The sequence below is a fragment of the Clarias gariepinus genome, chromosome 6 (genome assembly GCF_024256425.1).
Source record: "Clarias gariepinus isolate MV-2021 ecotype Netherlands chromosome 6, CGAR_prim_01v2, whole genome shotgun sequence".
Classification (NCBI taxonomy): domain Eukaryota; kingdom Metazoa; phylum Chordata; class Actinopteri; order Siluriformes; family Clariidae; genus Clarias; species Clarias gariepinus.
Window position 1 is genome coordinate 15,001,168 of NC_071105.1, and position 27,673 is coordinate 15,028,840.

Here is a 27,673-nt window from a genome sequence, read left to right on the forward strand (position 1 = left end):
TCATTCTTCCTAACAATAGAACATCCCTGTGATGTTAAATTCCTGACATGTTAATATTCAATAAATGTTTTTAACAAAATGTATCTACAGTTATCTCCCTTTCTAACTATATGTGACAATAAATATTCTCTAATAAGACATATACTGTACATAACCTCTGTCATAAACAGCTTTGGGATAAGATGTATTCAATGAAATATTCTGTATAATGGCTTTTTTTGTCTTGTAACAGGATATTTTTCAATTCTCTATTTTAACAGCTTTTTTTTTTCTTATAACACTTAAATGACTATATTGGAAAAAGTGAAACTAAGCAACAATTTTTATGTATTGCACACAATATGTGAACATGTACTCCAACATCTACAGATCTCTTTATTAACATGTGAACACTATATTTAGATCCTAGGGTGTGTGTGTGTGTGTGTGTGTGTGTGTGTGTGTGCTGGGGCAACATTTCGAGCACACCAGCAGCTTGAGCGTAATAAACTGTGATTCCCTCAGTGTCTTCACCCTCTCACTCCATCTGTTGTCAAATCTTTACACTCACTTCTATGTTGTTGAGAACAATGTTTATCAAAATACAATCCACACTGTTTGTTTTTCGCTTCTTTCTCTTTTTTTTTGACAATGAGAGAAGAAAAATGTTAAGCACTCATTTAGGAATGATTTGTACTGTATGAAATGCAACAGGTTGAGTTAGACATTTAAAACATTTTGATGATGAGGAGAAATGCTTGATGAAAAGCGACATGCCAAAGGATTAATGCTTGGTTAAAAATATTTTGCTTGCATTTCATTTATACCATGCAAGATATTTTTAAATGAAAGGAATAACATGTGTGGCTGTCTGCTTGTGCCATGCATTGGGTTGGGGTGTACCCTGCCTTGCATCCTAAGTTGCCTGGGGCGATGGATGGATGGATGGATGGATGGATGGATGGATGGATGGATGGATGGATGGATTAAAGAAAAAAAGTGAAAACAGCATCACATAAAAAACAATACTCTGTATTGAATTCCCTGAATTAAACTTACCGATATAACTGATCAGGCTCGTCAGTAGCCTTACATTTATGATCTGTAATATGATCGGTCTGTGGAAAAAATCCTAGCAATGTTTTAGGTTTCTTTAGGATGACTGAATACATTTATTGCTGTTTTGGAACTGAACTTGATTATTACCAGCTGTGACAGACAGCAAAGGTTAGAAAATAACCCAATAAAACACATTCCCAGTCATTTTCGTAAAATTATAAATTTAGTGTTTCTTATAGTACAGATTTCTTAAGCACACATCGCCTTCCCACTGGCTTTTCCAGCCCGCCTCACATATTCACCCCGTAAGTATTTTACCATGTAAACAGATGGACATATGGATAGATAAAAAAAAACAAAGATGGAAAGGATGAATTGAGGGTGCATACAGGGTGTGTTGTGGGAAAATTGTAACAGCTTCCACTTATTTCACACTAAACCATGCAAAACATATGCTACTTGGACTTGTTTTCCATGACAAGACACCAAAGGTTATTTAAATTACCTGCAAATTGTTGTACTGACAATAACATGCAGCAAACCAACAGATGTCTTAATTACCTACCTAATATCTTGAGGCACATTTCCAATTCACCACCATCTCACTTGATTAAAAGGTAACATTTTCTAAAAGTGCCACAGCACAGCTTTAGGATTCAGAAACAGACAACCTGAACTTCCTGACAAACAAGGGAGCAATCAACTCAACCGAAACCAATAAAGATGGCCAGTTTTAAACTGGGGTGTAAAGAGCGATTATATCGAAATGTGGCCTCTTAACCTGTCACTCCGAGTCAAGGGGCGTGGCTTCTCTGCCTGTCTCTTACGATGCAATAAGCATGTTCTCGGTCTTTTTGTCAGTCCTAGTTAAGAGGGCGTGGTCTCTGTGTGTGTTAGTTCTTGGAAAGAAAATTTGGCACCCATACCAGTCAATCCCAGTCTTAAGAATCCATTGAAAATATATATTTTTTGTTTTTCGCTTTGTTTATGTTTTTTCTCTCCAAGTACTCCAGTTTCCTCCCACAGTCCAAAGATATGTACTTTAGGCTAATTGGCGGTCCCAAATTGACCCGTTGTGTGTGCACGTGTGTGTGCCCTGCAATGGATGCCGCCTTGTGCGCTAAGTTTTTTAGGATAGGCTCTATATACCTACGCAACCCTGTATACAGTATAAGTATACAGTATGAAGCGATATAGACAATGAGTAAGTGAGTGAAGTGCACGATACTCAATCTTGTCCCACTAAGCCATACCAAAAATCAAATCCCTATTGTGCATTAGGATGAATCTGGATTAAACTCATTTTTTCTGCTAATGCTACTGAAATGCTTATTTGGAAAGACATGAAACACAGGTGTGTGAACACGGCTGAGGTTTTTCCAACATTACATCAAAGACCACAGTTTTAACATTTGAATTTCAAAGCCATGTTAGATAATGCTCCATCTTTTAATTTTTCTTATAATAATTCAATGGGTAGGAAGTATTTTTTCTCTCTTTCTTCGAGAGGCATCTCAAGACTTGACAGATACAAAGAGAACATTGTTGCTTTATGAAGTGTGAGCTGTCTACCATACATATTTCACAATAGATTGGGTGGTTAAAACATGCAAAACAGTAATTAAAACAATGATTTGTACCACTGTACCACATTTACCCGTACCCCACTCTGTAAGTGTACCAGTTTGGCACTGAACTTAATCAAATACTATTTACTTGAAATAACCCTTAAGAAAAAACATACCTACATTCTTATTAAAATAAATAATGTTCTCTTTTCGTATGTGTGACCCAGATTTTTCAGGGTATCATACAATTTAGCCATTACCTGTCTGTCACATCACACCCTCTGCCTTTGATTCTACATCAGTAGAGACAAGACAGATCATACACACAGCTGTCTGAGACAGAGAGAAGACCTTGTGTTACAATGAAGCTGTGTGCTCATTAAAACTGGCTGAGATGATTTATGTACACTTCAATTTAGTTAACATTACAAGAAAAGACTGTAGATTAAAAAAAATCAGCGAAAGCCTTCAGAAGCCTTTAACAGGGAACACCACATACTGTATGTATCGTAGTGTGTGTTGTGCTGGTGTAATGAGTGCAACCCAGGTGTGGGTTAGCAAAAGCTTTTTTTTTTCAGCGTTTCAAAAGCTTAAAATGTCTGCTGTGGTATCTTTATCAGTTTCTGATCACAGTATCATGGTATACATACTGATAGAGTGATATAATGAACAATAATATTCAAGAAAAAAGCAAGAAGCAGCGCAATGTCATCATTACTAAGTGAAACAGCGAATGGCCAGAGGAAAATGGAACAAACTTCAAAAGAGGTGTACTAGATGGTATTTAAATTGTATCTTTTCTATTGTGCATGCTTCATATCTGACCATATACAGGAAAACCTCATTTTTTGTATCTGTGCCAAGACTGCTTAAGTCGATCTCGCCTGTACTCTTGTACTCCACATTACTTCTAATGTAATCCCACTAAAGCCATAAAAATGCAGCCTACCTACACTGAAGAAAAATTTCAAAGCTCTGAATAATATCAAACCTCACGCTCTTAACTTAAGTGAGGCTCAAACTCAGGTCACTGGTGTTCTGCAACAGCCTCATGACCACCGCACTACTCACAGTCCATAATTAAAAATAGAAAATATGATTTCATAATCTAACTGCTTTATGTTGATACTATGTGAATTAATCACGCTGATTCTGCATTATTCAATCTGATCATTAAAAGCTTGATTAAACTATTTAAAATTACATTTAAATAAAATGGTTTTTGATGAGAAACTTAAAAATCCAAGAAGGCAAAATATTTTTTTCACAGGTCCTTCTTATAAATAAACAACTACAAAGTTGCTGATAATAGTATCACTACTAATATAAATTTATATCGTGATGTAATGTATTACATAGGGGAATATTACTAGTTAAGCCCAAATGAGTCCAATATACTATTGTAAGTATTTATTGCAAGTATAATATAGTCTTGTAAGTATTCACACCCTTTTATTTTAGCTGGAAAAAAAAAAACAGAACAAGTGTGTCAAATCCCGGGATGCAGTCCGTGTGTCGTTGCTTAAGAATGTTTCAAGGAGTCTGCTTGAGATTTGAAGAGCAGCACTTGTATTCAATTTTAAAATAGAATATCTAGTCTATGAAGATGCAATGAGACAATGGTATTTAAAACCAGGTCTCAATTTTAGTTAAAGCACCGATACCGCCTGAGATACTTTAAACATTCCTGAACCCCAGCACATATTTTGCTGCCAGTGGACACAAGCATAATTGGAAACAAAAAAGCTGTGGAATTTTATATCAGTAAAAATATAATTTAATTTAATACACGTTTATGCCTATTTATTTTAATTTAATGTAAAGACCTTGCCGTACTTTATTATAGTGTTTATAAATGACTTTACCCTTCTAAATCCAACTCTTTTGAGGCATATGTCTTGGAAAGTTTGGCAAATTATACACTGCATATTAAAACTAAACATGCAGTGTTTCTATAAGTCATATTCAAGTCATCAAAAGTCACAAATGTGACAGTACTTTTTTGATCACACTTTGTTAGTAAGCCAAAAAGAATTCACCATTTTGTCAATACCTAGTTCCTTCAATTACTTATATGAGTGCTTTTGTGAATCATGCTAACATGCCTTTGAAAACATTTGCATTTTATATATATATATATATATATATATATGTATATATATATATAAAAATAATATGCAGTGTTTCTATAAGTCATAACTATGTGACAGTACTATTTTGATAGCACTTTGTTAGTAACCTAAATGAGCTCCAAATGCTTAAATTCTAAAATATTCACCATATTGTTCCGTCAATAACTTTTGTGAGTGCTTTTGTAAACCATGTATTAAAATTTACACATTTGCATTTTATGTTTTTTTTTACATAAGATAATGATTGTGTAATTTCCTCACCTTGGCTACATATGGGCAGCGTTTCATAAGAAACCTTCTTTGATGGAGAAATGATGAAACGAGCTCTGGCTTTCTTAGAGTGGCATGTGACTGCCACTTCCTGGTCCACTCTCTGACTTTTAAGAAGCTCTACTAAAGTGCTTTTACTGTTCTCGTTCATCTTCTCTTCCTTCCTCTTCCTCTTCTCACTCTCCTCAGAGACCAGCCTGTTAGCAGTGTGCTGAAGCTTGACCGGGAAACCAGTGGGTGTAACATACGAGCCCTCACTTCCTGCAAACTTCCGAGATATGAGGGGTCTAGAGAGGCGAGGTTTGGCTTCAAGAGCCCGGAGAACGTTCCTGTGCTCGTTCTCGTCCTGCAGGAGCTCGGTGAGGATGCGCAGAGGAGACTTGCTGACACCTGAGATTGGTTTGCCAATCCGCTTTAGGTGACCCCGCACGTGATTGGACAGACCAGTTTTAGTGTCAAACCAGCCCAGACACAGGGGGCAGGTGTGTTCCGTCTGAGATTCAGGTTTATCTGTTTGGGCAAAAATAAAAAAGATAATGATTTATTCCATATAAACATTTTGCTCCATCCATACAGGTAAAGATTGAAAACAAATGTTTCTTCACATAGCTGAAATAAACATCTGATAAGGTGCTTGATCCTGAATATTGTTACTATCCAGGATCAAGCAATTTATAATGCATTCAATCACAAGTGGAATCATCTGATTGTAAATGAATTATACGACTGCCATTCAAGTCAAACCGAGACTTGTGAGTTAACAGTGTTTTGTACAAACTAATGTCCGGTTTGACTTGAGATCTAAAATAATAATAATGATAAAATAATAACTTCCTGAATGCCCTTGGTATGCATTTCCTTATTAGTTGTTAGTTATTTAAATATTATTTCCCACTAGCATGAATACTCATCGTTGATTGAAAAGGAGTTTGTAGAAATAGTTTAACTCTAGGTTAACTCGGTACATGTCTGCCTGTGTTTCTGTATTGCAGAACTTTCTTCCTAGGGCGGCACGGTGGTGTAGTGATAAGCACTGTCGCCTTGCACCTCCAGGGTCTGGGTTTGATTCCTGGCCAGGCTCAATTCCTTTTATTTTATTTTATTGTGAGTTACCACTGTAAGTTAAGTATCTTACACCTTGTTAATGTTAAGTTGTACATTTTTAATCATCAGTCAAATACATTCCTTGTTCGGTAATTGAAGTAAATCAGTAAAGAAGGAAAAAAAGTACAATAATTAGGTAGGCATTTTGTATTTAAAGGACTCCAATGCATTGAAATTCATTTAAACTACTTTAGCGCTGTTATTTTAGCAGTGAAAATATTACCTAATTCTTGTAAAATATTCGGTTTAGCTTTTCTAATTAATATCTATTGGTGCATTTGTTTGGTTACATTGAGAAAGTAGGTTATTTTAAAAGTAGATTATTAAATTTAGTTTTAGTCCGATCCTGATGCTAAGCACATAACTGTTCATAAAATCACTTTTACTCAACATTTTGATTTTACTTATGGTGCAGATTATACTTCAGGCAGATATGTAAGTACTGCAAAAGCTCCAATAACGCTGTCGAGTGGTAGATTTATGACGCGCCAACAGTTCGATGCATGCGCAGTACGCTGTCAAAACCTCCGTTTTTTAATTTGGCACATAACTGCTCATGATGAAATATTAAGAGATCATTGAAAGAATGAGTTCTGACCAAAGTACAGACAAAACTGTTCTTTTATTCATATAGATGTACAATTACGTTCTACTAATGCAGCTTGCTAATTCTGAACTTTGAGACTATAGTAGGTTGAAGCTGAGATTACTACAACTTGGTTGAACACCTGAGGTTCATAATAATAATAATAATAATAATAATAATACCTTTGGTGATGATTTTAATAACCATATGAAAAAAGTATAATTAAATAATTAAAATCATGTACTACTACTGGAGTAACTGTCTTTCATTTAGTATTAATTAGCTACTTTTTCCAGCTTGAAAGCTGAATTATACTGGAAATTTCTTAGACGGGTGTTTAAATAAACCTTGTATTGTATGTTATTCTACTAATTTGGATTCATAGTCTATAGATTTTTAGTAAAATAGATTCCTCTTATTTTTTCTTAACAGGAAATATACATACAAGGAAATTAGATGGTTTTTTTTGTCATTTGGTTAATATTTTATAGTTGTAATTCACCTCTCCTGATTCTGTTGCTCATGGAGGGCGCTCTCCTGCGAATGCGAGGCTGCCAGTCCTGAGACGCCACCTGTTCAGGTGACAGCATGTGACGAGCCTCGTAGCTTAAGCCACATCTGTGCAGATGCCCTCTGATGTGATTGGACAAGCCCACGCCTGACTCAAACACAGCAGGGCAATATGGACAGCACTTCCGATCTGGTTCAAACACGGGGGACGTGCAGTAGCTGGTGTAAGAATCATCGAAATTAAGATCAGTACACTCTGGATTGTCCTCGCTCACTGCACTCTCCATGTTCTCTTCTTTCACTATAAATGAGGTGATTTTATCGTCATCTTCGAAGTTGCTACCAAGATCTGACTGCTCAGGAGAGTTGTAGACGTCATCTTTAAGCAAATCTCCCTGATGGGTTAAGGGGTCCGTGGCATCGCTGCAATCCAGGAAGTGTGCTATGGTCTCACTGGGACTATTGGGAGAATCAAACGTAACAATATTATAGTTGCCACTCTGCAAAGAATAAATATCAAGTTTTTCTTGAGTTGCTGATTCATGTTTTGGTAAAACCATTGGAATTTTCTTAGGAGTGTTGTGATATGGAATGGACATTTTCCTTTTAGAGGGAGATTTTTGTTTCGGGACCGCTAAACTGCTTCCAGGCGGGGGATCTTTGGAAGTGCTAACGTCATCATGGTTCAGATGTACAGCTTTGTTGGAGATTGCAGAATTTGTCAGCAGATTCATGTCAAAGCCGGAGAGATATTTTGTGTTCTGTTTAGAGACAGCACTTTCACATTCTTGATTGTCCTCTTCAACATAGGAGAGACCCGTTGTCACATCTATTCTCTCTGTAGGCAGAGATAATTTACTTGGCTTGTCACATTTCAGCAAAGACGGTGACAGGTTGTTTGCTAAGCTGCCAAATCTCCATTTGATCAGTGAAGAGCTCAAACTTTTAGAAGATTTTTGTGTGCCTTTATCGCTCAGAAAAAGGTCAGCAAAGCTACTGGACCATGAGGACAGCCCTGCTCCACTCTTGCTCTGGTTCTCTCTGAGGAACTTTGGCTTTATTGAAGGTAGAGATAAGTTGTCTGCTTTAGTTTGGCCTGTTAGCCCGTCCTGTTCAGACACAGACCCTGTAAGGTCAGCTGCCATATTGTGTGACTGAAGTTCATAATCACAAAGTGGCTGGTCATGTACAAGTTCCAGGTGCTTTTGTAAAACATCTCTGTACTTTGTGCTAAATGTGCAAATTTTGCAAAAAAGCATGCCCAAGGGTTTTATGACTCTTCCGTGGCATGCACTGAGGTGAGCTATTGGTTCATGTACTTCCATATCTGACTCGCTCAACTCGACATTTTTAGATTCTTCACAACGGTAATAATATTTTTCCTTTTCATGGGTCTTGGCATGATGGATGAATGTTTGTGGACAATTGGTATCGAAAGCGCACTGGGGACACTGCAGCTGAGCTTGTCCTTCCTGGCTTTTCAATTCATTCAGATCTTTAATCTCTTCCATCAATCTCTCCCTTTGCACCTGGTGGATCAGCGTGTGCTTCTCCAGGGAAGCATGCTCGCAGAATGTACGCCCACACTCTTTGCATATAAAGGGGCGGAGGCTGCTCACTTGCCCTACCTGATTATGCCAATCTAAATGATACATCATATGCCTATGCAAATGCCTTTCCTCCTTGAAATTAACATTGCACTTTGTGCATTGGAAGAACAAGTGCTCTGACTCCAAGCCTGTTTCCAGCTGTCTCTTTAATGGCATAGGTTGGCCACGTACGTAGGTGTCTGTTTCATTGTGCCCGCCTATATTATCACATGAAATTAAGCTCTTTTTGTCTTGGGAATTCCCCAGATGCGAGTCTATGTGTGCTCTCAAACTTTCCGGATCCTGCCTCAAGGAGCGTTCTTCAGTTATGGACGAATCAAAATCTAAGCCTTGGTTAATGAGGGAGGTGCGGCTGAAACCCTCGTTAACTTTTTCTTCCACTGGTATCCTTTTCACTCGGCAGGTTTTTCGTTTCCTTCTCCTAGAGCTGGCTGACTGAAGACCCCCCACTTTTATTTTTCCTTTCACCACTTCATCAAGTATCCTACCTTTCAACAGGAAGCACATAAACTTCTCTCTGAGGCTTCTGTTCAGGCCATCATAATTGTCAGAGGAGCTTTCTGATGACTCTGACTCGGAATCAGCATCCCATAAGGATCCGGCCTTGACGCCGTTGTTTGTCCACACCCGGCTGATTGCCCCGTTACCTGCATTGTCCCCCACCAAGGGAGTCTCACAGCCGCTGTTGTCCGACTCGGATAGGGTCCGTGTGGATGGTGCTTTCATAACGTGCCCTTCTGGTTTTTGCCAAGTGTTTGATTGAAGCTCGCAGGGAGGCTCCAACACCTCAGGGTTGGTGTCTGTCCCAGGCAAAGGGGATGCATCCTTGTTGGGGACGTGGGGTTCCTCTGAGGTACAGTGTGAAGCAGATCCATTAACAAGTGCTCCTGAAGGCAATGAATCGTCTGTGCAGGGGGCAGCCAGGACACCGCCACAGACAAATGGGTTCGGCTGCGCTCCATTTAAAAGGCTTTGGTGACTGTCCAAAGATTGGCACTGCTGTGGTCCCACACTGCTGCTGTTGTTGTTGCGGGTAGAGGTGGTGGGAGAGGAAGTGTGAGAGCCTGACAGCTCCTGAGTGTAATATTCAGCAGATTCCACCTCTTTCTCTTTCTCGGCACTATTTCTCACTGCTGCCATGGCAGAGACAGCATCTACAAAACACAATTAGCATCCAACAGATCCATTATCATGTAAAGTACAATAACTTGATAACTAAACAAAGAAAAAATGTGTTAAATGACAGTTTGGTAAAAACACACTGCAACCATCCATTGTCAGACAAAAAACACAGGCCAACTTAAAATAGAAGAAAAAAAAAACCCTATAACCTCTTGCGCATGTATAAATAGACACATTCTACTTGACAGACAGCAAAACGTTCTCAGCGGAACCGAAATGAGAAGGCCATTATTTTTTAAGCTGCATTATGGGTTTCCGCACCTACTGCCACCATATCTATTCACAGCACACCCTGCTGTTAGTTCTGGAAACACCGGTGAGGAAGCTTAATTATGTGAGCACACCTTTGGGATCCGACCTTCCTGTTTCTCCCACTAAAGTTCTCATTCACTTCCTAAAATTGACAAATTTCCATGGGAAAAAGTACATCTCCAATGAGATCATATTATTCTATTTTAGCACTCTGTGATGGTGCCAAAGCACATCCCAGCACGAGACTGTTGTTGCTTGATTCTTGACAAATTGGCACACATGCACAAGTACAACCCCACACACACACACATATACTGCCCCAAAACACTCTACAGATTGATAGATAAAAAACAGAAGTTACTAGTGGCAGCCTTGCACCTTGAAATGAAGCATTATACTGTATTTACTGGATTCGTAGCAGAACCTGGAGAACGGGAAATGAATCTTACTCTATCTACACACTAAAAAGCTCGACCCCCTTAAAGAGTCCAGACTTGCTTAGATAAATGTATGCTCCGAGGATTTGACATCCAGCACTGGCTGCTCTCAACAGGAAGCTGCGTTGCTAACGAAGTGGTAAATTCAGTGTTAATGAGTGGCTTCACTGTTACCACCTCCAAGGTAAACCTTCTCGGCTCCATATTCTCTCCATCTGTTTGGGTGTGAGGGGCTTTCGGAGGGGGAACAGACGCTCCACATTTAAAGCAAACTTCACTGAAAGCCCTGAACAGCAGGGCGGCAAAGCCATCAGAAGCCGATTTCGGCATTAAATTTACAGGCCTCATTAGCTGCCAGCTTCCACACCAATCTGTTCCATACACCACAAACACGGGTGAAATGCAATGCAATGTCTTTTAAAAATTCATTCACTTCTATTTACTCCATTTAATCAATGTTAAAAGGTTGACTTTGCCTTGCTGGGAGCTATTTACAAGGATTACAAGATTAAATAAAATGTGCACTCTGTACAGGGATCAATCTGACGCGATTAGCTCTACCCCCACCCGCCTTTCAATCTCACACTCACTTTTCTTTCATTCCTTCTTTCCCTTGCCTTTGAACATGTTCAATAATGAATGCACAAACAAGGACGAATCAGAAGAGGGCCCATTGTGATCTGTCTAAATTAACTGCAAAAGTAAAAGAGTGCTTAACACTTCCACGACACACATATGTCACTGTGCTTTCTCTCTCCGCCGCTCCCTGCTCTCTCCATCAGCACTTGCTCTAACACTTAAGTTACACCTCATCTTGAGGTTACTGCTGAAAAAATCTGAGGTGATAATTGCATATTATCATTACACATTATTCTGCAATCCCGGAAGATAAACTTTTCTTGGATGTATTTATTAACCAGAGGGGAATAAGAACCACCAGCAATGATCTCATTTGTGTTTTAAACTTTGAATTTCTTTTCTGCCTACTTATTTTCCAATGCTGAAAAAGAAAATGCACAACAGTAAGCTAAAGACAAAATGAAAACTACACATTGTTCATTGCAAATAAATACAAATTACATTGCTGGGGAACCAAAAGGACTGCTATTAATAAAAATAAAAAAATGGTGAAATGATATCTAAATTCTGAATGTGTGCTATTTTCAAGCTATCATTTTCTGTCAGTCTAATAACTAACTTATGTATGTAAATTTGTATTTTCCAAGATTATGTTTACTTTTATATTGCAATTAAATGCCATTATCTTTCATTAAGAACACTGCGTATACTCCTTCACCATTCAGTGAGCCTTTGTGCTTTATGTATGTAAGAAAAGTCATCCTGGAGGATTGCACTGCTTTATTATAGGATTATGGTCATAATTCAGAATGAATTTATATTAAATTGCATTGAGTATTCCAGCTTGAGGGGACATGTGAGCCCAAAATATGCCAGCGAAATGCCTCATACAGCATAAGAGTTGTTAGAGCCACCTGTGCACCTCTACATGCTCTTGCTCACTTCTCATGAACATGGTGACCTCATATGAGCATATCACTTTTTTTAAAACTGTGCACCTAAATATGGCCAGCGAGTGTGTCTACTATGTAGGTTTACCTAATAAACTGGAAAGTCTGTATTTTTTTCTGCTCATCCTTACTGTAACGTCCCTGGGGTGTATATTTAAAAAAAAAAACACTCAGGTGAAGTTTTGCTGCAGTTCTACAAGTTGCAAAATTAATCATGGGAGGTTACTAAGCAACTAAGCAACATGCTGTCTCTCTTTTTTTTTTTGTTTTGTTTTTTTTCCTCACAGAGAAAGATGGAGGTGCACCAGCACGAAAAGTTCCCTTTTTGAACACTTTTCCAAATAAGAGCTCAGAAATAACTTGCCTTTATTACACTACTTACTCACAGCACAGAGGTGCTTGCTTGGAACAACTCCTCCAGGAAAAAAAAAAAAAAAAAGGAGGATCACCCTCAAACAAACTAGTGCTCATCAAGAAGCCGAGTCTGACAATTCAAACGGCCTAGACGGCACGGATAGCGAGAGGCTGTATTTTCCCTGGGCAGCTGCTGAAAGCTACGCTGATGCAAAACTGCAGCAATGTGAGCTCATCCAGATTAAAAATGGACCACCAAACCTGAAAAACGACAACAGAACACACCCGGTCCTCATGATACACTCCCTCTATACAAGGCCAAATTAAAAGAAGTTCCGTGCCTGTTCGCCTTATTCCGAAGCTCATCAACTTCTCCCAAAATAGAGGGAGAGTTACTTAGTGAAAAAAGGGTCATGCTTGATGCCAGCTTTAGCATGGTAAAAAGGCAGCAAGGGTCTGATAAAAGGGGACAGGCAGCAAGTGACAGTCGGGTTAAGACAGAAGCCGTGTTCGATAGCAGGTAGGGAACATCAAACGATGAGTTCACAGGAAGCCCGTGCAACCGCGTCTTGAAGAAGGATTTTCTGTTGTGGTGAGTAGATTAGCGGCTGACGCGGTCTCATTTACCATCCAGTAGTGTTCGAGAGGGGATTAAACCATATCAACTTTGAAGCCTTAAACAATACCTTTTAAAATTAAAGGGATTAAGAGAGGGGTGTCTGATGGGGATTTCCCAGGGCTTCGTTAGGTTTCAACCTCCGTCTCTTTTTCTTAGAGAGAGAGAGAGAGAGAGAGAGAGAGAGAGAGAGAAAGATGTGGCTGATACATGTATATGTACATGTACATGTGTATTGACCCGCATGCAGTGTCTTATATGGACAAACCAACACATCTTTTGAGATTTAGAGTAGCAACGCCATATCCAACCATTTAAAACAAATGTCTTCATCTTGGTAGTCTGATTTTCACTGGCTGATGCATTTCTTTCAGTGTTTAGGCAGGCCTTTGACTTAAGGATTGGTTTATTTGTTCAGAATGGAAACCGTGATCAGTTAAATAAAAAAATTAGGTTTACATTTTATTCAGTTACATAATTTTTTTTTTACATTTTACTTAGTTAAATTTATAAATAAGGTTAATTTAAATTAGATTTCATTTAAATTAAACTTTGATTAACACTATGAGATTTGATTCCAGTTGAACTATGTCACTTTTTTAAATTAAAATTAAAATTAAATAATACATTTAGCTCACATAACTGCCAGCAGCTGAAGTTGATACAATAATGATATCAATTGATATCATCAACTGAAATGATACAATGCATTAACTCTATTCTATATATGATGCTTGTGCGAAGTGACAGAAAATGTGGAAGAATCTGATTCAGGTTTCAAGGCTGTTACAGTGTTCTTGGACGTATGATATGCCTTGTCCATTTTTATAAATACCAGTGTCAGAAATAACAAACCACAGTGTCTGAGATGGTGAAAAAGCTGACAGTTTAAATAACTTCATTTGGGCCTAGGGCAGAAATTTCAGGTTTTTTGGTTTGGTTGAATTTTTGCATGAAATTCAGAAAGCCTGACACTGATTGCTAACACACTGAGTTTAGGTGAAATAAGAAGCTCACAATTAATTTCTCATTTACATAATTTTCATCTATGTCGCTTTAAAAACTCTGAAAGTGTAGAGGCGTGTGTGTCATTGAGGGCACACTCTCAACCATCTGTCTCTGCTTGACTTCTGTGAGGGGGGAAAAAAAACAGCTCTAACTTTGTCTCAGTCACTTCGCTTAGACATGTGACTGATCAGATGAAAGCAATCTCATGTCAGCGTCAATGCTCAGCTCCAAAAACAGGATCAGGTCTGGCAAGCAGCCACCAGCGCGCTCACATTTAGAGAAATGTCAAGAGCCGTAGGTATTGGGACGAGGCCGCTCTTATTAGCTTTCATTAAAATGTAGCGCGAAGTGCTGAGCGAGACGTGAAAGACATAAGACAGCAGAAGGAAAGATAATTTAAGGTGGAGAGGAACTAGAATGATTTTGGCTGTGCTGATACACAGATGTTTTATGCAATATAAATATATTATACACTCTGTCAACATGGAAACTATTAAATCCTAACAGATCAGAGCTTTCCCATAATGCATTGTTCTGATTCAAAAATAATAATAATAATAATAATAATAATAATAATAATAATAATAATAATACACACAAAAACACTCAGGGCCTAAATCTCACCTCGTTCAATCATTACCCTAAGGGTACTTAAAAAAATTTCATTTTCTTATTATTTGCCTGCTGTTTGTCAATGGTGACCATTAAAGCTGAATGAAGAGGCGGAGCCGCACACGAGCCGCCAATTAACACCCGAGCAGCCCTTGATCAGTGCGACCCAGAAAAAAAAAAGAAAGCAAAAGAGGGCCGTCAGAAGAGAGGAGTTTACAGAAGGGAATAACGCTGAGACAGGCCTAGTGAAAAGATGGAAATGTTCTCCCAAGAGAGTCGCGCCTGGCTGGGAAGGAGAGGCGTGACGAGAAGCAACGGGAAGCTAATGAGTCTAATGGTAAATGTATACAATAAAGAGTAGGAGAAGAGGCTTTTGACGTCCCAATTAATACAAGGTTAGCAGCAGGGGGTTGTGGGGATGGTGCGGTGAGGTCATTAATCCTGCAAGGGAATAAGGAGAAATGTTAAAATGTTAATGACGCATCACAGCCAAGATCAAAATGTGACTGACCGAATCAAAGGAAGATCAAAACGTCCCTTTTGACATGTGATAGACAATGTAGTGTGTGTGTAGGTTTAGCATTGTGGCATGTACTAGAAGCAGCATATGTAAAGATACTAATTGGATATGTACGATCTAATGAAGTTATGAAAACGATAAAAAAAGACAAAAAAGTTAATAAAACTATTCCTCATTTACGTGACTTAATATATTAATAATAATAAGTATTACTAATATTAATAAAAATATTATTTTTAAAAAGCAAGGTTATTTAATATTTGATTGTAGTTCTTTTACTCGTTTTCATAATAATCAGATCAGCATAGTTGTGTCCATTTCAGGGTGTTGCTGGATTGTCAAACTTTTTTTGTTTTTTTTTGTTTTTTTATGAGAGTTACATGATATTGAATTTCCAAACAGTGTGTAAGGGTAGTGATTAAAATAAATTCAACCATGCAACAAGTAAACAGCTGTGGAATGGGTGTGAGTTCAAGCCCCAAATCTTCCCATGAGCCACATTTGGGCTCTTCAGCAAGACTTGAGCAATTCTGCTCTACTGTTCAATTTAATTCTTTTTAATGCAATTGGTAAAATGTAAATGATTTCAGTTCTCCATTTTGATTTATTTAAAAGTGCCCATGATGTTTGCTTTCTGTTTACTTTCAATCTTGACCAACAGATGGCCTCATAATTACATTCCTCAGCGAGAGTCGGTAAATCTCGGCATAAGACACGGCACCTGTTAAACACACAAAATTCATGAAATCGATGATTTTCAATTTAAATAAAAGCCTTATTTTATTCGATTTTTTTTATTTTAAGCCTATGTAGCACCACACTGCTCTCAAATGAAACTATAAGTGTCGGGTTGTAACCATATTATCTTTGTTAACTGTTTTTCCTGCATTTTTAGGAGATAACCACAGACACTAAAGAATCACTTTAATTCCAAACTACTTATTGTCTGACGATTTGGATGATTCGTGAAGGTATTACCTGCTAGTAAATAGAAATAAAACTGCACACGTCACAACTGGAGTCAGATTATCATTATTCTCCAGTTTAGAAATTTGTCACATTTTTTATTTTTATTTTCTGAAATATAATCATCACCATGTAATTAAAGTCCATTGTCTTTACCTGATCCGAAATGAGTAAAATATTTGGAAATCACAAATTGCCTTTGGCTTTTCCCCATTAAATCTGTTGCATCTTTAATTTGACACACTGTGGATTTAATATGCTTAATATCAGAACATTAGGCAAATCAAATGTGATACGTGAGCAATTTATTGATGATTTTAAAGGGAATAACCTCTAAAGGGCTGTGCATGGGGGTTTGTGTTCTTCCTCAACATGTTAAATATGATGAGAAACATACTGTACAAGTCAAGCCATAATTATATTGATATATTGATATTATAAGTTATATGAAATTATATTATAGTGTAATATATAGGCTGATATTTTATTTACCCTGCATCTTACTACTAGGACATGACAAAAAAAAAACTATATGCAGTATATGGGACTTTCCAGTTATCAGTCATGTTCATGATTATCTGGATGTCCTATTTATTCAGCCTGATGATTCTAAAAGCTCCACTAATTATCATGAAATATATTATACTAAGCTACTCTACAGAATATTCAACCCAGCTGCTGATCGCTGTTAACGTCCGGGTGACAGAGTTAAATAAGATCAGTGATCCAATTCTGCCCCCTAGTGATAAACCTAACAGGGACCACGGTGGAGCTGTCAGTTCTGCTGATTCTGTACATGCACGGCGTTGGAGAGGAGGTGTGAGCTTTTGTGTTTCATGTAATTCCCTTAATGAAGTGGTTAATTAAGGAAAGCCTCTCGTTCGCCTGTTCAGGTGTGGATAAGCGATTGCTACAGGGACATCGCAATGAACCTTATTCACGCCTGCTACCTCAGGTGAGGAAACTCGTTACCCCATTAACCGTTAACGTGACAGGGCTCGAGGAAGTTAAGATAACATAAGAGCTTGGCAAGTGCAAGTGGATGAGAATAAGAGCTGCTGTTTGAGAGCCGCGCACATCACATTCCCGTTTCAGTCAAGTAGTCACAGCGTATATACAAGTACAAGCTTTAAAGAAACAGCTCTTAGGTACCAAGAGCAATTCTTACACATGTTTCCTGATAGCGACTCGATCTGTTCGCAGCACGAAGCAGGTCACAGATCATGGACCAATTACACAAAGCCATTTTGTCAGGTTTGCGCATGCAAACGATACCAGGAACCTGCTTTCTTTTTGACTTTTGTGGCGTGTGCCAGGAAGGGAAGATGAATGTTGCCATGACGAGGTTGCCAGGCAAGTGTGACTGACAGCTCTGATTTCATTTGACTGCTGATCACACCCAGTTATAGTATCACAGCAGTTCACACATCCCACCTCGACTCAAAGTGTTGCTGAACGTCTGTGGCACTGCGCGCGCACACACACATGCACACACCCGCACGCACGCATGCACACACAGACCTGACACAATGTACACCTAGAGTGTGCTTTTGCTCATATCCTCTTTTTCCACCTATTTTTTACATGTAATATTATACTATAATTTTTATCTTTTATCTGTTTAATGTAAATGCTACATGAAATTATGAGTTATAGTTATAGATAGGATATTATAAACATAATAAAGTAAAAAGAAAATACCATATTTATATAATGTGTATGATATAAATGTGTTGGCAAAACAAGTCTTACCAATAGTTTCCAAAAGAGGGGCACCATCCAGACATGTGATCGCCAGCCTGAAAAAGAAAACACATATTAAATATGCTTTCTTGGCCACAAAGGATATGTAGCAGAGCAGGCTGTACAAGATGAAACTTTTTAAAGAGGGGGAAAAAAAATCCAGTCTCTAACTTTGTTACAAATACTATCATGTGTGGGAGAGGAAGGGATGGGTGTGAGGAATCCAGAGACCTGCATTTGCACAAATCATAGTCCAGGCCAGCCCAAACCTGCCCCTGAACAAAGCTCCTAAATATAATCACTTCAGGTCATTGCATCATAAAAATGCCTTACCTTTCCATTCTATGATGCTCCTGCAAAGAAAAAAAAGTTCTCCAAAACCGTAACCTGCTTTGAGGCTTAGTGTGTGAGTTCACATTAACAAGTAAATTACATCAGACCCTTAAAAATTCTGTCTCTCCTCTCATAAGAAAAAAAGTATCATGCCATGCATTTTCCCTCCTTCACGCATGTTATACTCCGTACGCTACGCTACACAGAAGGAAACAAGAAGAAAAGTGCATTATGCTCCTGATTATTTCCAAAGCATTCCATGGACTCAGCTAAAGTTCTTCATCCACACACACATTCGGGCTTCCTGAGACCAGACAAAAACTGACCCTCACAACCTAAACCCTGGACCCTAACAGAACCAGACTCAGAACCGTCTCAAGTATCCCTCTAGACCCTAATTCCTAAAACCCAAACCCCTCATCATCCTCAGCAACCCATACTCTTCAATTCTCCGGCACTGACTTCCTCACCATCCTACATTTCCTAGTATTAAATCACCTGCCAGATATCCTTGCATATTTATGATTTGTCCAGATATTCATGTACAAAATCTTATAGCAGAACAGTTCAGATCTTGAAATCACAATATTGTTTTGTCAAAAACTGATAAAATAATTACTCAGACCAAATAACTGCTTGCACATTCATGACTGGTTTTTGATCAATTTCTCTTTTAATATGGAAATAACAGTAAACAAACGAGAACAAGTAAAACAAAACACACTTAAAATGGGAACAATATGAAGTTCCAAGAACCCAAACAATAATAATACCATGATTTAAGGTATAAATTTATTGCTATTGGGCTATTAAGATCAATATAGGCTATTGATCTTAAAACTGCTGCAGAGAGTTTAGCATGGTCATGCTCCTTGATGCTTGTTTTTGCATCACCATATTGCACAGCCATAATGTCTCTTATTCTTGCACTAAACCTCATCCTGTTTCACTCTAAACCTTATACACAACCTAAATGCTTATTTACTCTGACATGTAATAGTTTTGTATAAGAACGTCAACGAAAATTCAGTTTAGCCTTTAATGTGGTTATAAATTTGCTGATTGTGCTCCATTTCCTAGATTTTGTACTACTTTTCTACCTTATCTGCCACAGCAGATTACTGTTACACAAATCAATGGGACACAATATTTTGTGAATAAAATCACCAGAGGCTTTTAAACTTGTTTAGAGCTACAAGGCGTGTTCATGTCAAACCGGGACTTGTCATTAAATCCCTTGTGAACGAAGGTGAAAAAACAACTGACGTTTATAGGTTTCAAGCAGAGTGTGATGATGAGACTTAAATGGTAAAAACGTTTTAACGAAGGGCATAACCTCCAGCTCAGAGCTCACTACAGTTGGTAGTTTTTACTCATAATTCTATTCTGTTATTCTGTACAATCAAAAGTCCTCCTCGTCAATTTAACATGCCAACACGATCCACCATAGGGAGATGTCTGAATAGCCACTATGATTTTGATTTCTCCATGTCGTGCATTTCCAGTATGTCTCTTCCCCCAGTGTAAATTATTCATACGTTTAACAAAAGGAATTCTAACAACAATACAGTTAAATCATATGCGAGGGAATGCAAGGGTAACTGTGTCATGTAGCTGAAAAGGAGTACATGCCTCTTTTTTTAGTGTCTTTAACAGACTTATGGAGGACTCTGTGTTCTGGATTTTGCTGAAATTCCTCTGCGGCCCGATTACAGTTCTGCTGGGTTGCTAATTCAGGCTCCTGCACCTCCCAGCATCTACATTTAGAGCACAGCAAGATTGGAACATGATGGAGCACAGAGGTGAAGCAATGAGTGTTTCTTAATTGTGCATATTCTAGAAATACAAGTCTCTGCAAATATTTGATCATTCTTCACTCGGCAAGGTCAATTTGCAATTTGGGTTTCACTCATTCAGGCTGACAAGGCTGTCTGTAAAGAACCGGCTGGCTTGATTGGCTTGTGTGACACAGGGGATATTGAGTTAGGATTCACCAAACACACACAGAAGCATTGCGGTATGTAATTGCACTGCTATTTAAATTCTACTGACACTCCCAGGCATTAATTCCACATGGCTGTTTACTTTACATACAGCAGCAAATGCCTCAGCTATAGGTTTAGGCCCCACAGTTCCCCATATACCCATTAAACATTTAAAATTGTTAAGCCTGGGGCTACTAGATATATAATATATTTATCTGACTTAATGCACAAGAGCACATTTTATATCTTTTATTTAAATAATGGATTTTTTAACTTGAAATTGCATATTAACAATGTGATCTGATATCAAGGGTGAAGGATTTTTTTCATATACTAGTAAACTGGAATTATATTGATTTCCTCTGTATGCACACAGATCCATTTTGTTTATCTGTTAAGTTAAATCTCACAATGTGACCAAACATGTACTTCTGCAGTGGTCTGGAGAATCTCTTAACATGGTCAAGTTTTATTTTTTTTTTTTACAAAAAACCTTAAAACGACATGATTTTAATGTGTTTCTTGTCATATTTACATTTACATTTGGGCATTTGGCAGACGCTCTTATCCAGACCGACTTACAAAAAGTGCTTTAAAGTTTACATCACTGGATACATACTTACACTGGGTTAACTAGGTTAACTCAGTGCCATTAGTCCAACACAACTGGGAAGAGGGTATTTTTTTTTTTTTTTAGGGGGAGTCGAAGTACTGGAGAAACAGATGCGTCTTGAGTCGACGTTTAAAGATAGTCAAAGTCTCTGCTGTCATATGTAACTCATAATATTATTTTTCTTAAATAATTTTATAATTAATCAAATTTATATATATATATTTTTTTGTTTGTTTTTTATTTTATAATTTCAAGAATGTCATTTTGTTAAAAAATATTAAAGTTTCTTCGTTGTCAAAGTAGATTATTAGTAGAAAAACTCTTCGGTTCAAACTTAGTCTTAAACGGATTTTCCCAGACAGTCACACACTGTACTTGTGTTTTCTCATGATTATTATTCTATATGATTTGAACACAAAGATTAAAGTTCAAAAATTTATTAAAACAAATTTATGTTACCGGTGTCACCAACCTTTTTGAAAACTGTGTCGACCCTTATATTCTGTGCCATCTCCATCTCTCAGGATCATTTTTTATTATTATTATTAATACATCATTAATGCCTTGGAAATTTAATGGAGCATTGTAAAATCCGTTAAAACAAGTGACACAAACCAGGCAGTATGAAGATCAGGTCAAAGTGAGTGCTTGGGCAAGAAAGGCAATTGACAGTGTGCACTAGTTACAACACTAAAGGGGTTACAGAGCTCACTGAATAAAACAGGAGAACCTTTGCACTCATTACCAATACACCTCTTCATACTGTAGATTCATCCTCGATCAGAGAGAGGCCAGAAAGCTGTGTAAGAAAATCTGCAAGAGTCAAAAATGATTGTCATCTGATAAGGCCTTTGGTTTAAAGTCAAAGCATATACTGTAGACTCCTTTAGTGCTGGCAAACACAGTGATGTTCTTTTGCCTTTGTGGATGGAGGATGTGACAGGATTAGCTACAGTTAAATGGACAAGACACACACATACCTACCAGACAGAGAAACCAAGCATCTGATCTAAAGTACAGTATTGTTTTACACTATAAACTTATAAATATGTCTGTGAAACTACATTTCATCTGTTAAATTTCTGTATTTCAAGTTTTGTACATGATCATTTAAGACTTAGTTGTAGACATCCAAAGATTTATACGCACTCGTTTTCTCTTTAAGCTTTTGTTGTCTGGATCTAGTAAACCGAGGCGTAAACCTGAGTTTAAACAGTGAATAACCAAGTCTTATCATTATTTAAAAAGGCGTAAGTCATATAACAATATTATTACAAAATCCATCACCATTCAGGTACTTAAGGAGTTATAAAAAAAAAACCTAAAGTTATTCCTCTTAGCTCACCAATTTCTGATTTCTTGGTGGAATAAAAAAACTCAAAGGAACCTTGAAGGAACACTATGTCCCTTGTCCCAGGCCCTGAGTCAGGGGAGAGTCCTGACAAGTTTTGGGTTTTATGTATTTTTTTTTTTTTTTTTTCAAAAAGATCCACTAAAACTATACAAAACATGTACATATTTCCTTCACATAAAACTCAAAGAGATTTCAAAGAATATTTAAAGAAGGAAGTACCTCTAATGTCAAAGTCTTCTCTATTTCATTCCATGTTTTATGTAAAACTTAATGTACTGCCATTTTGGCCAGGACTCCCTGGTAAAAGAGATTTGGATTTCAATGGGATTTTTCTCCTGGTAAATTAAAGAAGTAATCATAATCACGTCAGTAAATTTCTTTCCTTTAATCATAAGTAACCAAGTTTTCGCTTTTTCACAGGCAGTAAACACTGATAAGCAATTAAATTATAAGTTAGGTCAAGATGACATTTTTCGGTAGCTGACACCTCCAACATTCTGTTGATTTTTCTCCAAGCAAACACTACGACAGAATCATGACCTGGGCTCTAAAAAGGTCTATACCAGTAATTCCTAGAGAACGACTTGTTCTGCCAATTTTAGTGCTTTCCCGGCTCTATCACACCCTCTTTGGTTCAGAAAAGGCTGTTAATTAACTGAATAGTTAAATCAGGTGTTTTGGGAGTTGAGAAAATGTGCAGGGCACAAACAGGGTTGAGAACTACTGGGTAAAAAGGCCCAGGGAACAAAATCCTGTGAACAAAACCTTAAATCCAACTGAGAATTTGAGGCATGGCCAGAATAGAAAAAAGAAATTGCATGAAGAAATTGAAGAGTCAGAATCAAAATCAGAATGTGCAAAATGCATTTTCACATATGCGAGACAATTCAAAACTGTAATCGCTGCAAAAAGACAATTCACACTAAGTGGGTGAATCTAATTAATTAAGAAGTTTTAAGATTTTTAAATAATTCTGATAAAAACAAAATGCTGTTTTTATATCTGTAGCAAGTCAGTTCAAAATGAGCAGAATATATATTTGCATCCAAATAACACTATACCTACTGTGAAGCATGGGGGTGGAAACATCATGCTTTGGGGCTGTTTTTCTCCAAAGGGACCAGGAAGACTGATCCGTGTAAAGGAAAGAATGAATAGGGCCATGTATCGTGAGATTTTGAGTAAAAACCTCCTTCCATCAGCAAGGGCACTGAAGATGAAACGTGGCTGGGTCTTTTAGCATGACGATGATCCTAAACACACCATCCAGGCAACAAAAGAGTAGCTTCGTAATAAGCATTTCAAGGTCCTGGAGTGGCCTAGTCTGTCTCCAGATCTCAACCCCATAGAAAATCTTTGGAGGGAGTTGAAAGTCCGTGTTGCCCAGCGACAGCCACAAACATTACTGCTCTAGAGGAGATCTGCATGGAGGAATGGGCCAAAATACCAGCAACAGTGTATGAAAACCTTGTGAAGACTTACAGAAAACGTTAGACCTCTGTCATTGCCAACAAGGGTATACAACAAAGTATTGAGATAAAAAAATTTTATTGACCAAATACTTATTTTTTACCAAAATTTGCGAATAAATTCTTTAAAAATCCTCAAATGATTTTGTCTCTCATACTTGAAATATACCAATGATGAAAATTACAGGCCTCTTTCATCTTTTTACGTGGGAGAATTTGCACAATAGGTAACTGACTATATATATATATATATATATATATTTTTTTTTTTTTTTTTTTTTTTTTTTTTTGCCTTAGAGATCAATAAAGTATGTATGTATGTATGTATATATCTATTTATTTATCTATATAATTGTAATAGGCTTATAATAAAGGGAAGCATAAAGAATAAAGGGAAATAATCATTTAAAGTGAGGATATTTTTAGAGGCTCTGTGCAGCACATTTGTCTTAAAATTATAGATTTCCCAGTTAAAATATAAACTGTAGAATAAATCAAACTAACTGCACAATATCATATTCATTATAATTAGAAAATCATTATCAATAAATCATTTGTGACTTTAAATACATGTTTCATAAATCAGATTATTGATCATCATAGAGTTCGAGCAACACATTTCCAGTTTATAAGCATGTGGTAGTATAATTTCAGAGGTTTAAAACGTCCGGAGATCTTACAAACTTAGAATGCCCTTATAAATAACTCTGGCAAAAACCACAAATAACTCATTACAGTGACATGCTTTCAATATGTGGTTTAGACCTGGTGGCATTAATGAGCCTGAATACGTTTATGGACTAATTAAGCTTTTAAATAAAGTTAAACTCAAGGGAGAAAAAACGATGGACTGAACATTTTACGGCCTACATCAGTGTCTGGTTAAAAATCTGGCAAAGCTAAACCCACCATCCAGGAACTCAATGTCTGGAACTTAATCACAAATGACGGCATGTCTGTACATATCACGACAAGCACGGAGCAAGACAAAAGAAAATGGAGATTGAAAAACAGCAGTGGATCAGCAGTCAGCATTGAGCAAGAAGGAAACGGTAAGAAAGGTTTACGCATTCATGTGAACCTAACTGTCTTTGAAAACAAGATAATGTAGACTGGTAAATAAACACAACATTCAGCAACGATGGATCGATAAATAAATAATAATTAAATAAATATGATGGAAAGATAAATAAATCAGAATTTGGTTTTAAATGCCAGCTGCGATGCCCCATGCAATGACGAACATGTCTCTGCCATGCCGCTAGCCAATTATAGGGTTGTTGTTTAAACAGCTTACACTGTTTTATTGACTTTATAGGAGTTTTGCAGAAATTGCAAAGCAACTGGCACTGTGGAAATGACAACGACGACAAAAACAAACAAAAAAAAAAAAAAATCCAAAACGGTATGGGGGCACAAACTCAAAGAACTTAAAGATCCAAAAGTGGAACATGTCCTCTACCGGGCAGCACCTGACACAGTGTCACAGGTGTGTGCTGGATTTTGGCCTCCTTATGTATGGAAACAGGAGCTTTCTCCAACAAAATGCGGAGTTGTTAAAAATGAACGTATTTGGGGTCTAATTGTAATTTTTTCTTTTATACTAAAGCTATAATGTTAAAGTGCAGCAGAACTACAAAAGCCAACACGCAGTATCTAAAATCGCTGGTTTTAGCAATGTTAAAATAAAACCAAGGTAAATCATTTCAGATTCTTTTTATCCAATTTCTTTTATTATTACTTGAATTATTCGCATAGCAACCATTTTAAAACTTATGTTTCTAGGGTAAAAAAAAAAAAAAACTTACTTTACATCAGAATGTGTTAAACAACTTAGAACTTGGAAGCTTTGGTACCAGACTACCTGATTTTAGTTAAGCAAAATTACTGAAATAAAACGTAAATAACAATTAATATTTTGTGGCATAGTCCCTTACTTGCATCAAGCCAGCACATATCACTGAGCTCTTGCATTCTTCTATTGTAATGCTTTCCTAGGTTTGTATCACAGGTTCTTTAATTTTGTTGTTGTTGTTGTTGTTGTTTGTTTTTAGGAGGATCTCACTTCAGTCTCATCTCAATGCTGTAAGTTGGCAAACAACGTTTCTGTAAGCTTTTGAATTCACTCTGCCGCTACCATCGCTGTTTACGCCATCCATGAATATTGGGAAGCCCATTCTAGAAGCAGCAATACAAATCCAAGCCATGACACCATCTCCATTGTGCCCGACAGATGAGCTTGCATGTATTGGATCAGATGAGCAGATCTTTTTTTTTTCTCCACACTTCTGACCTTCTGACTCTGACCGCTAATGAGAAGTTTTCATATCGTGGTCTGGCATTTGTATTTCTTGGATGGTGATACCTTCACCCCTGTGTTGTAAAGGTTATTTGAGATGTCACTGTCTGTTGTTTTTTGGGTTTTCTTCACAGCCCCCACAATGCTCATCACTGTCTGGTTGGGGTTGTAAGTGGTTTCTTTATTTTTCAGAACATTCTAAATTGTTCTTGCTTTGCCCAATGCTTGTCCAATAGCTCTGATCAATTGTCTCAACCTCCAAAAGGCTTGACTTGCTCCCACATACAGTACAGCTCAATACTTGCATCAATCAAGAAAGGGGTACAAAAAAATATCCAAAACTTTAGATATGCAACGAAGCAACATGAAGGTCATCAACAAGAAGTTGGCACCACAATGACATTGCAAAGATAATGTCTCTCTGAAATAGATGAAAGGACAAGAGGAAAACATATCATTGAGGCTGCTAGGAGACAGCAACATTAAATGAGCTGCAGGAATAGCTGGCATGTACCGGCCACTCCCGGCATGTGACAATAACCTCTCGTATTCTTTACACATCTGTGAAATTAAGTAGGCCGGCTAGACAGAAGCCTTTTCTTTTGAATCTTTTAGTCTGCCTAAATTACTTCAAATATGTTCAATATGTGTAATGTGTCCAATAAGGTGTAATTGTCTGATAAGACCAGGCTAGATCTAGTTGGTACAAAAACTAGACATTTTATTAACCAAACACTACCAGAACCATGGTGAAGCATGTTAATGGCAGCATCGTGCTATCAAATTAAAGGAAACTACAGCTAGCATGCAATAACCAATCCTTATTGTGCCCATATTAATCTGTTTAACACTCAACTGCTTCATATAAAGGACAAAAAGTCAAAAGTGTAAAAAAGTGAAGAAAAAAAAGTTTGCTAATCTTTGCATTATTTTGCTAAAATGTTTCCTTTTTTTATAAAATCTACCTAAGGTGAACCAATAACTGGTAAAAAAAAAAAAATAATAATAATAATAATATATATATAAAAGAAAAGATTTGGAAGCAGTGAGGACTTGTGGGCTTGCGGGAAGAAAAAACACTTATCTAATTAGTGTCTCCCACCTACCACTAACTACTGATGTTGAGAGAAATGAAGCAGAAAGGAAAGTGATTTTTCTTCCGACTGACTGTTGGGAACAGAACTGTGCCTCACAACATGTGGGCTGCACGGAGTGCAATCAGGTCACTGCAGGCCTAAAGCACTCCTCTCGTCCTTTATAGTCGGAGTTCAGCACAGTTTATGACTCTAAATTGACAAGGTGAAACAGGTTAGATGTGGAAAATCATCAATACAGAATGAGAGCTATGTAAACAAGCACTAATGAATTCTTAACTTTTCTTACCTGACAGCTTGCAACTGTAAACGCTCTTAAGTCTCTAGGCAGAATGTCCAGCGTTTGCAGGGTTTTTATACCTTATGACATTTGTTTTGGTAAAACTCATTATCCGAGGGTGTTCAAATCAAACGGAGCCTCATGTTGCAATCAATTTGTGAATGAAGGCGTAAAACTGATTGACATTTACAAGGAACTTCAAGCACAGT

At 37.4% G+C, this 27,673-nt stretch overlaps 1 protein-coding gene across 1 annotated transcript in view; it reads right to left on the reverse strand.

Annotated features, from left to right (window-relative positions):
• znf644b (zinc finger protein 644b) overlaps positions 1–27,673 on the reverse strand; it is a 43,414-nt gene that overhangs the window by 8,366 nt on the left and 7,375 nt on the right. The window contains exons 3-5 of the mRNA XM_053498231.1: positions 18,047–18,093; positions 7,201–9,972; positions 5,000–5,518 (exon numbers count right to left, since the gene is read on the reverse strand). Of these exons, the coding sequence (XP_053354206.1) occupies positions 5,000–5,518; positions 7,201–9,972; positions 18,047–18,093 (3,338 nt within the window). The remainder of the gene's footprint in view (positions 1–4,999; positions 5,519–7,200; positions 9,973–18,046; positions 18,094–27,673) is intronic.